General features: G+C 46.5%; 2 protein-coding genes across 3 annotated transcripts; both read left to right on the top strand.

Annotated features, from left to right (window-relative positions):
- The first annotated feature begins 1,020 nt into the window (after window positions 1–1,020).
- LOC117864474 (uncharacterized) lies at window positions 1,021–3,029 on the top strand. The gene is made up of 3 exons (XM_034748590.2): window positions 1,021–1,177; window positions 1,625–1,706; window positions 2,052–3,029. Exons 2-3 carry the CDS (start codon window positions 1,625–1,627, stop codon window positions 2,765–2,767), a joined length of 798 nt encoding a protein of 265 aa, XP_034604481.1. The 5' UTR covers window positions 1,021–1,177; the 3' UTR covers window positions 2,768–3,029.
- A 7,566-nt stretch (window positions 3,030–10,595) lies between these two features.
- Window positions 10,596–13,285, top strand: LOC117862505 (probable CDP-diacylglycerol--inositol 3-phosphatidyltransferase 2). Of its 2 annotated transcripts, XM_034745996.2 has the most exons (10): window positions 10,596–10,989; window positions 11,405–11,489; window positions 11,598–11,647; window positions 11,766–11,805; window positions 11,904–11,948; window positions 12,030–12,095; window positions 12,329–12,443; window positions 12,571–12,627; window positions 12,716–12,814; window positions 13,076–13,285. In XM_034745996.2, the coding sequence occupies exons 1-10, from the start codon at window positions 10,836–10,838 to the stop codon at window positions 13,127–13,129; spliced, it is 765 nt and encodes a 254-aa protein (XP_034601887.1). In that variant the 5' UTR covers window positions 10,596–10,835; the 3' UTR covers window positions 13,130–13,285. The 2 variants fall into 2 exon arrangements, with proteins under 2 accessions (XP_034601887.1, XP_072151254.1); XM_072295153.1 differs by having other exon boundaries at window positions 10,596–11,489; window positions 11,554–11,647.
- Window positions 13,286–13,763: the final 478 nt, after the last annotated feature.

Genomic DNA, 13,763 nt, shown 5'->3' with positions numbered 1-13,763 from the left:
TTTTAGTTAGTTGAACCCAGTTAAACTGGTAAAAGACCGAATTGCCTTCCACCTTTCTTGGAAAAAATAAGAAGATTGATGAGAGGTGAGAGGGAGGGGTACGATAGATAAATATCTCTTCGACAATTATTTAGCTGGTGGATCCAAACACTACTAAAATTTAGCTAGCTAAAAAAGAGATACTAAAGTTTAACCAGCTAAATTTTAGATGGGTGGATCCAAACAAGACTTAAATGTTTTGAACCTCGTATAAGAATTTTACCGATGGTATTTCATGAATCAGATCAATTCCTGCAGGAATCAGGATCAGTATTCTAAACGAGGTTGTACTAAAAGAAGTGTTTGTTCTAATTTTAGTCGCTGTATCGTGATGTAAGGTTCAAAGAAACCAAGAATAATGCAAAGTGGTGGTGACTGGGAGCATCTCGACATTCTCGCTTTGTTCCATCCTTCCTAGTCCCCTACTGTACTATATGAAAATAATGTTGTGTAAGACTTTGGCACAACAGAACGCACTGTTCATATCTTGTTGTGTCAGGCAGGATCTAAAAAGTTTCTTTGATTTGGAGAGCGCTAGCTTTCAGTGAAAAATGAGGGTCACTCTGGATGGGGATGGTGAGGTTTGTTGAAATCCTTGTCCCCAAAACGATTTCCGAAGCAGTTCACACCACCTGAGATAGTGCTATGTATGTAGTTGCCTAGAGTTTTTCTTCTTTTTGTGAAAAGCCTGGAGTTTTTTCTTTTCATTCTTATGCTTACAAGTTTACAGTCCAAGAAGTATAAAGTACATACACTTCTAAACTCTGGAAAGAGACCTTCCGCATTTATTCTAAATTGAAATCCTACAACCATGGTATGTAAAATCATGTGAACGAAAAAGCAAGAAAACGAGGGGTGCCTAGCTAGACAAAGTCCCTGAGAAGGACCAACCTGTCCTATACAGCTCTAGTCCTTTTCCCATCCCTTCACGTAGATTTCACAACCCATCCCCAAGTATCAACACCGTTGAGATGTGATCCAATGGACCAAACTCAATGCCAGCATTGTTGCTTTTCAGCAGCCTACAGCATATCCAGCCATAAGAATACACAAGGCTCAGATTTGCTCCGTTCTATCCTTCCTCTTCCTTCCCCTGCAAACTCCTCTCTTGCCCATTGGCAACACTGAGGTTTGAAAGGTGAGCTTGATGCTTCTCTCTCCCTTCAATTGTTTCCGAACTCGTTGTACTAATCATCGCATAGACCGGCATTGGCTTTAGTTTCGATATATAGTTTTGTAAGCGTTTGGGGAGATTGTTTGTTTGATGTAACTAGCCTTAGTCACGTTTATCTTCCTCACGGTCACGGATGTATGTTGCCAAACTCTCATCAGTTTAATGGCAAAGTTCAGGTGTCAAGCCTTGTCCTACTGCTGAGTTTCTTTGCAAAAAGTTTCGTAAGCAATTATTAGTATGTTATCAGTTAATCACCTTCAACTTTTAGAAATTAAGGCAATCACAAAAGATCCTAATTTGGTTATAGGACTGGTAAAGTGGCCATGCATGATTGATAAGATATTCATATTTGCACATGTTCTCACAGCGTAGTCAAGATTGTTACCCTATGCATGTTTGTTTAATTTGCAGATGGCTATCTTGGTTATCTCGGTGGACCTGGAATGCTGCCGCTGCAGAGCCAAGATCACCAAGGTCCTGGACTGCCTCAAAGGTACACTTACTATGCACAAGGGTAGTTAATTGGTGGTCCAATAAATTTTGTTTAAAAAATAAACAAAAAACATCAGGGCTCAATTTCACGCTCGAAAATTAGGTGGAATTGTGGCAACACAAAATCGATGCTGAAACTCCAGCAACCTGAAATCGGAACAAGTTTTGACGAGCAGCATATGTGCAGGTAGTAGAAAGTAGATTATAAAGCTGGATTATGTTCTGGTGTGAGCGTGCATCAATAAACCAGAGTTGTCGCAGAGGCCGGAAACTTATTTTCATTTTCTAAAAAGAAATCAATAAACCAGAGTCAGTCATCTAATTCAATTCTGTGATGCTGCTGCAGAGGAGTTCTGCATCGAGAAGGTGGAGTTCGAGGAGAAGCTCAACAAGGTGATTGTGCGCGGCAAGTTCAGCGGCGAGCAGCTCTCCAAGAAGATCTGGTGCAAGGCCGGCAGGATCATCAAGGAGATCAAAATCGTCGAGGTCTGGCCGCCGCCGCCGCCCAAGCCGGACCCCCCTAAGGAAGATCCAAAGCCAGAGCCACCCAAGGAAGAACCCAAGCCACCCAAGGAAGAACCCAAGCCGGACGCCCCTAAGGAAGATCCCAAGCCCCCCAAGGAAGATCCCAAGCCGCCCAAGGAAGAACCTAAGCCGCCGCCGCCGCCCAAACCAGAGGTGAAGTGGGTGCCATACCCGTACCCTCTGCCGTACCCGTGGTCGCCGTCGCAGAGCTGGCCGTGCTCGTGCCCGCCGCAGCGGCCGTGCCAGTGCCCGCCGCCGCGGCCGCTGCCGTGGCCTCCTCTGCCGCCGCACTGCACGTGCTCCAAGAATGACGACAAGCACGACAGGTGCAGCGCCTGTGGCGGCGAAAGGCCCGACCCGCCGGCAAAGCCGCCGTGCCAGTGCGGCGGGAGGCCGCCGTGGCCGCCGTGCAGCTGCGGTCCCAACAAACAGCCGTTCTGGTGGCCGCCGCCGCCGCCGCCGCCGCCGGGGGTCGTCTACCCGCCGCCGTGGTGCAATATCGTCACCGAGGACAACCCGGGATGCTCCATCATGTGACAACTGCTGCATGCTAATGGCATCAGCACTGTGCTCTAGCCGGGTTTCGATTTCCTCTGCTAATGGGCCTCGGAGATCGCAATAATCCGACACTAGTCGGTGCCGTTCGTGTACACTCTGAAGCTTTTTGTGGTTGGTCCTTGCGTCGTGTTGCCATTTGGGTTGTGCAGTGTGTGCGTTGTACGTTCAACCTTATTTACTTTCTTCAAAAATAAATACATGTAACACCAATGTATTTAATTATTCGATGTTATGTTGGTAACTGTATGAGTTGTTCAATCTAGTCTTTTGTTTGCTTTGCTTTGAAGAGATGCAACTGGAACTACTGCATCAACCATCATTGCAACAATCTCATAGATGATGAACTCTGAAAGTTCCTGGCTACACCACTGAATGCAGTTTTAACCGCAATGAGCAACGTGTGGGATTAAGGAGGCTTTGGGTGCATGGTATTGGTACATGTGGACACATGTGGTATCTGATCGGATGGATGGATAGGGGTTTAGGTGGTTTAGGCCGCTTGCGCCGTGGGCGGCAACAGGCCAACGTAAAGAAGGCCCGCAGAAGATACCCAAATGTTGAGGGTGGTCCTATACAAGGGCTACTGCTGGGACGTCCCTCCGTCACAATAATACAACGAAAAATTAGGAATCTAGGCCTTTTCTTTAGAACATGTGAATTTAATTGACCGCATATAAGTTCGGTAAAAAGATTCTATTGAAGTTCTCTGGTTCATATGCATAGTGAATTAATGATTCAGTTTCTTGGGAAAAAGTCCTCTGTTTATTTTTTTTTTTAAAAGGGAAGTTTTATTAATTTTCAAGGTATTGAGATAACACGAGACATTGAAAAGCATTCCTGGGCATTGCATAATCAGGATATACATAGCCAAAAAAGAAACAAACAAGTACAAGAGCTCTAATGAAAATCCATACAAATACTAGACCCCTATCCAGGTGCCGGAGTAAAAAGTTCCTTGGCCGCACATGCCAAGTGCTAAGATGCCACTTGCAACCAAAAACCTGCAAATCTGACTTCATTTCTTTAGGATAGTTCAAGTACGAACCCAGTAGATAACCTGCAAGGGAGAAAATTTATGTTTATTCACGCACAGCCATATTGACCAACAACAGTGGCCGCGCCTAGCAGGAGGCAGTTTCAAATTGTTCCAAATGTCCTTGAGCCAAGTATACCAAACAGGTGAGGCACGATACGAGGTTAATAAAGGCATGAAGCCACCTGTGTAATGGATCAAAAAATGCCAGTAAGCAGCATTGGAAAACCCGGTGTTCGATTATTTCGCCATCGACAAAAGCAGTACTGCGTGTTAATTGTGCTCTGCTAGGTTCTATTTTGTCAATACTACCCCTTTACGTAAAGAGCATAGGAAAATCTTCCCATTTACTTTCATGAAAATGTGCAAAGACCTCAAGTTTAATTTGTTCCCTCCAGAATGTGCGAAGGCAAGAGGTGTCTCCTACCAACTTAATTTAATTAAGTGATCCAAAACATCTTCACAGGAGATTTTGTTTTGTACTGAAATAATGGTACAAGATTCCACACCACACTATGCTTTGAAATGTTCCCCTAGGACCACCCTATCTAAAATCCATGTGTTTTACACGAAAGTATATATAGTATCTCAAATTCAAAGGAATTTCGAGAAGGAAAAGAAAAAAGCTCCAATCCCAAACGAGGCCATACTTATTATTAGATTGGACCAGCTACTCCACCCACACAGTGTGGAGCAACGAATTGAAGAAGGCCACCAGCTGCGAGCCGGCGACTGCATGCCACTCAAAAATACTGCAAACAAGGATTATCGAAGAGCCTGAAACCCTTGCTAATCGAGCGTTGATGTCGTTCGTAGCTTATAGCTAGCGTAGCCGCCGGCGAGCCGGCCGGTCTCATCATCGTTAGTTTCTGGACGGATCGATGCATATGCGGTCGTTTTCCTTCTCGTTTTTGGCTGGATGCAGTGGATGGGACGCATGCTGGGATCGACGTGGACCGGCTCACAGGTCGCGCCAAGCTAGGCAGCACGCCTCGATCTGTATCAGTATCGATCGACCAGCGCGACGCCAACTTGACGTCCCGTGCTTCGTGTGCGCAAGTAGGGCATATCGTACGTGTTTGTCGTGCTTACACATTGACCATTGAAACTTAACCATGTTTGGAAAGTAAGCAAAGAAAATTAAATTTAATCTACGGTGTTCAATTTAGGAGCGAGGTACGGCGTTTATATTCGAATTATTGCCTACTGATCTTTCACTTAGCTCGGCTCGCCCGATTTCTGAAACAAGCTAACCTTCAGGTGAGCTCGCTATCTCAACGCGCGGAAACTTGTTCTGTCCTTAACTAATCACTATCAGACTGGTCACCAGAATTGGCTACTGTAAAAAAGCGAACGAGGCCCCCGCATTGCCTCCTGCTGGGGGCGACTCGGGCGGCGACAGCAAACCCTTGCCACCGTCGTCGCCACCTACTTCCTTCCTCCCCTCACTGCTGCCGGAGGACACTGCCGGAAGCTCGAGTGGCCCCTAGGAGGGCAGCGGCAGGGTTCTTTGCACCCGATCTTGGCCGCAGGCGCTAGTCCTGGGCGGGGGACGGCGGCCGCACCCCGCGGCAGCGAAGGCCGAGTGGCCACGGATCTAGTGGCTGCATGGTGGGGGGGGGGGGGGGGCACCGAGGCGACGGGAGTGTCGGTACATGGAGATGGCGAGCATGAGTGCCTGCGCGGCCGAGGAGGGTCGCGTCGGGTGCGACCGCCGCGGCACAGGCATGGGTGTTGGCACTGGCGCCGCAGTGAGGCAGAGCAGCAACGAGTCGAGCGGATGGCGACGGCGGTGGGGGCACCGCTGGGAGAAGTGGGCTGCACATCGGTGGCCGGGAGTTGAAGTGGACTTGGCCAGATCTGGGGCTGGCGACGCGATGGTGCGGTGCAGGTTTGATGGGGCGGCGCGTATGCCAGTCGGCGGGCGCGATGGCGGGCGCGATGATGGAGCGGCTGGGTCCGGCCGGATCTGGGCCAGCTAGGTGTCGCGTTGCAGTGGCCTCGTGTGGCACAATGCATGCACGAGGCTTCGGCTCGGCACGGCAGTCAGCGGTGGAGGGGTGAGGAGGTGCCCCCATGTCGGATCCGCTGATAGGAGACGGCCGACGATGGAGGAGGCGAGGTGGGTGATGGCGGCTATGACGCTCACAAAGGGCAGCGACGGAGAGGTGGTGCTCCTTGTTGTGAATGCAAGTCTGCAGTTTTGCGGTGCTATCGTCGTGGTGGGGGCGGAGGGTGCATGTACGCTCGTGGCACCATAGTGGTGATGCGTGATGTGTCGGGTCACCCTTCTGGCGCAGATGTCGTGGAGGCGACGGGGAGCGAGAAACTACTGTAGGCGATGCCCGAGCAAGTCGTGGGACATCAGGAGGCGCGCCGCCGCTGGGAGGAACGCGGCTGGGGGAGCACGCAGCCGGGAGAGAGCGCAGTGGCCGGAAGGAGTGCGGTGGCTGGGAGGAGTACAACCAATGGACGTGTGGCGTCAGCAGGAGGTGTGAGCGGTGGAACAGCTACAGGAGGGGAGGCGGAGGAGGCGCTAGAGGAGGAGTTGGGGAGAGGCGCGACAGATGGCCTGTGGAGTGCGGAGGTGGAGGTATGGCGGTGGGCCGTGTGGAGGCGCGGCGGCGGTGCTACCCTGGCTAAGCGGTCGTGGTTGTGGTCTGCGAGTGCCAAGCTGAGAGCATGCAATAACGGATTGGGATGCTCCGGGCGAAAGCCCTCACCGGCCTTCGTGCTGACGGCGGCATCCTAGGGCGTTGTCTTCCCTATTGGAGGCATCATGTTGGAGCTACAATCCTCCTACATGGGGTTCCTTCAGGTGAAAACCCTGTCCAGATCCTGGACGAGCGACGGCAGCACCACTGGCATTGTGCCCTCCTTGGAGGCGTCATCTCTAGAGACCCAACTCAGCTTGGCATCGTGGATCCACTGGTCATAGGCGGCAATAGCTGGTGGCGACAATCCTGCGGTGTGGCAAGCTCAAAGGGGGCTACTGAGCTCACGTGGTGGCAATCACAGTCATGGTGGCGGCTAGGGGTTGTTGTATGGTTGTCGGTTGGCTGCTTGCAGCGGATCACGGCGGCTGGCGTTGCTTGGCAAAGGTCAGTGCGGTATGGGACTACATCATAGGACAACGCTTGCAGCAACGGCATCATGGGATGACTTGACTTGCAGCGGACCGCGGCGGATTTCTCAGCTCGGCTTGGCCATCTGATGCGGTACATTGTCAGAAGATGGCACAAGCAACAGACTTGGCTCGCTGAAGTGGCGGTGAAGGCTATGCGCGTGGATGAAGCAATGAGGAGAGGCCGACCTGCGGCGGCGGCTCGGCTGTTCGATGGTGATTTGGGGAAGCGGGGCAACATTGCTCACTACACCGACAGCGACAAAAGAAATGGATCCGTGACGTGGAGTACCGGAGCGGGCGTGGCGAGGCCCCCACGCGTTGTGTACCGTGGTGGCGGCTGCGAGGCAGTTTGTGAGAGGTGTGGATTCGGTGATATCACTCTGTCAGGTGAAGTGTGGTGTCTACAGTGGTATTTCGGCAGAGGGTCCCGCACGGCAGTTTGTGCGTCGTTCTTTGAAAAAACTAATCACTGAATATGTAATTAGTGAATTTAACACTTATCGTGTTGCAATGTTTCAAAAATTCCTCCAAAAGTCATGATATATGTAGTACACATAAACTTAAGTGTATATAAGCAAATCCATCCAAAATGTCAAGAAACAGATGAGACAGTGAGAGGGTCGTGGTTAGACTGTTAACAGCAAAACTTGTGTTTTTTAAATCTTAACATCAATGATGAATTTGCGATCGATTTTTTACAGGTTTATTTAACTTTGTGTCTCTACACTACATACATGATTTTTTTTATGATTTTCTGAAACATTGCAACATGTTTGATTAACTATGTTCTGGCTAAAGGGGCATCCGAACCCCAGGACATCAATGAATTGCTGTATTTCAGTCTTGATGTGCATATGTTTTTACCATTTGACTTGTGAGTTGAGAACTGAAGAACCATTATCTGTTCAATTGTTCACTCAATTTGGCCAGTCATTGCAGCTGCCTAGTACCCCCCTACTCGCCACTCATCGTTGAGCTATATATAATGCTCTATTGCTGCTCGACACACCTTAGTCGGCCTCAGGGGAAGAATTAGTGTCGGTTAGTCCTTTTGTTAGCTTAAGCTGTCGACAAGATGTATATGTTTTGGTGTCATCCCCTCTTTTTCTATGTTGTAAGGTAGGAAGTTGGTTCAGCTTTGGGTATTTGCTTTGTGTAAAGCGAGGCCTTTAGGCCTTTGGATCTGATTCTCTTGAATCGATTGACAGTATTTGATTATATTTTGATACCCCTTCCTAACTAGCAAGCCATAAGAAATTAACTAAGTTGCGTTTTGGTATTTGGAATGTCATTTTTAAATCCATTTTACCAATTTGTCCTCACGTATTAATATCATACATGTCAAACACGGAATGTGCCCATAGCGGTCATGAAAATTAAGTGTTCAAGTTAAACAGCAGTAGGATTCGATCAGTTGTCAAAGTTGTTTCTTTTTAAAGTTTGGTCTTGACACGGTAGAATTTGTCCTCGACAAAAGCCCTCAAAAGTGTTGTCCTTAATTAAAAAAACTACACGGATAATTTAGGATATCATGGACCTTGCATTTTCCACAAGCTATAAAGTGATTTTGTATACTTTAAACTGATATGGTGGAATATGCTCATGCAACAAAGGGATTTAAAGCACGTGCACGAAGGACTGTTCTCGGGCACCCCGCCCGATTCTCAGGCCATGTTATTCGTTGCTCGGGAGAAAATCGATTGCTGTGGAATCAAACGAGAATCGCAGCGTTTGAGAGGTTTTGTTTGATTTTTTTCACTAGAATCCGGCTAGAATCGGAATCAAACACCCCCATAAGGAGATGGTGCATGGACTTGTTTATGAATTATGAGAGAGACCCGGCCAAAAAATCTTGCACTTGCATGGTTAATTAAGGGAATCAGTTGAACACCCCCCCGCCCCCTCCCCCCCGGCCCAAACAAACACAGAATGGCTAAGTAACATAAGTCATCTTTGCCAAGCTCGTCACTGTGACGACACAGCATTTCCAACTTCTTATGACATAGCTCAATTGCCTCAATGTCGCCACGTCATGTACGCCGCAGTTATACCACCCACACTGCTAGCTTGTCATCATTGCCAAACTATATACATCATAACCCAATAAATCATAAGCACCAATCAGACTGCCATCATGAAGCACATGAGGTAGTCCAAGGCCCCGTCACTTCGTCAATCATCCAAGATGCTGTTTGGCTCTCTAAAATATATCTCTAAAATATAATGTAACGAAGGGCAAGTCTTATCGTTACATCCGTTTGTTTGCAACAGCCTCTAATTCGTTAACGCGTAATCAGATCCCTGAGCCAGTACGTGCCCGATACCGCTCCTCAACCACCGTAATCAAAAAACGATACAACGGCGCGCTGTCACAGATCATGACTCCAGCATGGCGACACCCTCCAAACACTGCCCTGTGCTTGTGCCTGCGCCTCCGGTCCTCTACCTCCTGGTGACCGTGCGTGATGAGGAAGGAGACAACGGCGAGTAGCTCCGCCAGGAACCGGCACGCCACTCGGCCAGCGGCCACCACTAAGGCCCAAGCTATTCACCTGCTACTACTGCTAGCTGACTGGTTTAGGAAGGCTCCTCCAGCGGCTGTTTTTGCCAAGAGAGAGCAAGGCTCTTGTTTCGATCAGAGAATCAGGCTTCTGCTACCTCTGCGGCTGTCCAAGATTACAAGCCAGAGCACAGCGGGTAATTGTTGGTGAAGAGGCGGCCGGCATGGCCGTCGTGTTGCTAATCGGTTTCAGTGAAGATGTGTCTCGCTGCTGCGTAGCTGGCTTATGGTTGTGTCAAAGGATGCGATAGCGTTACATTAATAAACCAAACAAAGACAGTAATCATGCATCCCACCTCTGATTGCAGTGCAATTTGATTCCATTTCCATTTACATTATCATTCGCCGAACCAAACACTGCCTAAGGCTCATCAACCACGAATTCCCCCTGCTGATCGACAGACATGCACAACACAGGCAGTGCACGGCCTCTGAAAGCAACTCCTCCAGGTAGAGAGAGACAAATGCCCGAAGGTGCCGCGCGCCATCAACAACCATTGTCCCACCTATGTGTGCCCTCTAGCCCCTACAATCATCGTTGTGGTCGTTGGCACCTATCCTATATGTGCAGGAGTTTTGAGGTGGTGACTACTAGCCACGAGCGATTTTGAGTTCTCTAGATTGTGATGGTGTGAGCTCTGTGGATGGAGTAGACACGAAGAAGTAGCTAGGAGAGTGCCAACCAAAGTTAGGTGGTAAGCTAACCATTTCAAACTTTGCTCATAAATTACCTTTTATTTACTGACTTTGGGTATTTGTCAATGGTACAAGTAAATTTGTCTGCAAATGTAGCTGCATAAAAAATATACTTTTTCTCCTATGTTTAATAAATATTGTATAGAAAATAAAGGCATTGATCAAGTTGTGCATTGGATGGTTTGTTTTAGTTATATCAAGTGAACATCAACCAGCTTTTTTGCTGGATTAGATTACCAAGGGGCGTACAGCATGTTTAGGGAGTTCAAACATTCTCGGTGGTTGCGACAGTTGTGTAGAATCAGATTCCCCTACTGGGTGTGAGTGGGGCCCACATCATATGGTAAGAAAACGGAAAGGAGAAATTATTAAAAAATAAAAAAAATGTGCATCTATTTCTCCTAATCTCACCGGCTCACCTCCCGTGCCCGTCTCCCTCCCCATTCTCTTCTTCCTCCCTCGCCTCCGATCCGCTCCTCCTCGCGCCTGCTTCCGCCGCCTGCTCCTCATCCTCCACCGCCGGCGCCGCGAAGTGGGTGGAGAAGTTCGGTTCTTGGGGTTGGGGGCCGAACCGGCGGAGGCGACGACTTCGGCAGCCGGTCTTCCCTGCAACCGCCCATCCCTATGTGAAATGCTGCTCTTGTCTCACAGGAATCCCAACCAATGCACTACCTCTGTCAATTCTAGTTACCAACTGATTGTCTCCAAGCTCTTCTGTTTGTCCATGCCACTGCCTTCCGCAGAGAAGATGCTGTCAGTCTATCTTTACATTCCTAACATCATTGGTAAGCCTCTGGATGGTTGTCTGCTTACGTATCGCCTTATTGTTTCGAGCTAACTGGATAATTCAGTATGTGTGCCCAAGAGTAGCCATTTTGTACTTCGTTCATTATGGTTCCAGTATCTGAATTAGACGTTTCAACTGAATTGTTGTTTTGCTGCTGGGAGCAATGGGTGCCCAAGAGTAGCAACAAAAAAGAGGCACCAGAAATCTAATGGAGCACATAGTTTGACCAACAATGCAATATGTTTATTTACATTCTGACTTTAGGTCTTTATCGTGTGGATGATAATCTGAAAGCCAGTAACATAATAGATTTCATATTTTGACTAACAAGACGTTTATTAAACAATCTGCTTTTGGCATATGGTGAAAGATGGAGATATATTGGACAACATTCTAGAATTGTTATCATGCAGGGTATTTCAGGATTATCATAAATTTCATTGCATTTGCTGTTTGCTATTCGAACAAGCCCCTCTTTGCTATCCTGTACTTCTTCAGGTGAGTATCATAAACTTATCTCAGACCACTCTTGTCCATTATAATATGCAAACAGTTTATGTAGGTTCATATCATGTATATGGTTCTAGCATCGTTGCAAAATTTCAGCTTTGTACTGGACGGTGTCGATGGTTGGTTCGCACGGAAGTTTAATCAAGGTAATAAACACTTCTAAGAATTTTAAAAAGGTTATATAGGCTGAGATGTTTGTCAGAAAATAAGATATATGGTAATTTTTTAAATTATCTGATCAGTTTATCCCATTCTATGAATCAGCATCAACATTTGGAGCTGTGCTGGACATGGTTACAGATAGGTACTCTTTGAATAAATCTTTGGACTCTGGATATGCAGAGTGAATACATTCTGCAGCCTGAATTAATTTCAAAGCTCTGTGACATTGCTCTTCTTCAGGGTTAGCACTGCTTGTTTGTTGGCCCTTCTCTCACAGTGTTACAGGTAATGATGCAAAACTGCTGATATTTGTTTGTTCTGAATCTTAATATTCTGTACAAATTCTAATTGAAATTGTTTTTACAGACCTGGCTTAATTTTCTTGATGCTGCTTGGGTTGGATATCACGAGCCACTGGTTTCAAATGTATAGGTTAGCTTTTTCTGCTATTTTTTTCAATTCCTGATGGTTCCCAGTTTGTTCTTTTCTAGTCAGTAAGTAATCCTGCTCTCAAGGGTGGAATCTGAATACCAATTGCATTTTAAGAATAGTCTGATGGCTTCACGGTGCATATGTTGTATGTTTGCTATGCACGAGTTTTTTAAGTTAAGAATCTCTAATTCGTTATCGTTTGCTGGCCAACTAATGAGACATTTTTGTACTAGTTCTTTGTTGTCAGGTAAGACTAGCCACAAGGATGTAAAGCACACAAACAATTGGCTACTAAAATTATATTATGGGTATAGGCCATTCATGGCCTTCTGTTGTGTTTCTTGTGAGGTATGTGATCACTCATACTTCCGCACTTTCCTTTATTATTAAATTGCATCCAGCAAGCTTTTACACAACTAACAAATATCAGCTGTATGTTTCACCCGCTAATATGTTTCTTTAATTTCTCCAATAGGTTTTATATATTATCCTCTTTCTCTTTGCTGATGAGAAATCGACAAGCTTGCTTTGTGTAAGATGGCATCAGTTCTGTAGTTGCTTTTATGTAATTGACAAGTGAGTTGCTTAGCATCTGCATTTCTGTATTAAAATTGTAACAGGTATGTAGAGTTGTTATGAAGCAAAGTCCCCTCATTGTCTTGGTGTTCATCTCAACTCTAGTGGGCTGGGCAGTGAAACAAGTTAGCAACATCACCCAGGTATGCACACTTGAATTTTTCCTGAAACTTAATTGCTACACACATTTGCATGTAGCTGGAATCATGGCATTAAAAGAGTACATATAGATATAGATAAAAAAGGGAACAAAAAAGTTTTGGTCGTTAACTGAATTTTTTATGAAGTTTATGGTGCTATAGCAGTTGCATATTTACATGGCTAGTAAGTGCAAGTGCATTGTGTAATTCAATAAGAAGATCGGCTGATGTTTTTTTTTACATCTTGTAATTTCCTGAGTACAGATGAAAACTGCTGCGGACACATGCGTCGAGTTTGATCCGAAGCACAGCAAGTGATGCAGAAAAGGCACCGGCTTCATTCGGTTTTGTATTTGAGGAAACCCTCCTTGGGGGGCTTGTACACAAAGTTTACATACAGTGGCTACTTATGTGCAGGAGATGAATGTGTTGAGGACAAAGCGGAGATCGTTATATTGTTTCAGTTTGTGTTCACGATCGTTGTTATCCCTACTAGGCTTTTGAGCTTAGCTGAATAATGTTTACATGTTACATGTTTCAAATCATGCTCTTCTCGGGGATCAAGTTTTCTAGAATTATTAAAATTGATGTTCCCCATTGAGATAGTTGCATAGTCTCTCGTGTTACTCTGTTCAAAAAGACACTTCTTTTCGGATTATCTCTTCTGTTAATTAGATCAGGAAGCGGCGTTCCTTTCACCAAACAACACAAGTAAACCAATTGGGCTGTAGAATTAGATTCAGGCCTGGGTTTAGTCCATGGGCCTTTCAGCCCAGTTGGATAGCCACGAGAACAAACAAAAGAGATTTTTTTATTTTTATATTTTTTTACGATTTTGCAGAAATAATAGTTAAATTAAAAATTTGCAAAAATAGACGTATGCCGCCGGATCAAACGGCGGTATAGCCCTTTCCGCCGTATGAAACGGCGGAAGGGTGTTGACGCCACGTGC

Source organism: Setaria viridis, chromosome 7 (assembly GCF_005286985.2).
Source record: "Setaria viridis chromosome 7, Setaria_viridis_v4.0, whole genome shotgun sequence".
In the NCBI taxonomy this organism is placed as follows: domain Eukaryota; kingdom Viridiplantae; phylum Streptophyta; class Magnoliopsida; order Poales; family Poaceae; genus Setaria; species Setaria viridis.
The sequence above is the reverse complement of the archived record's forward strand: the minus strand, read 5'-3'. Positions and strand labels throughout refer to the sequence as shown.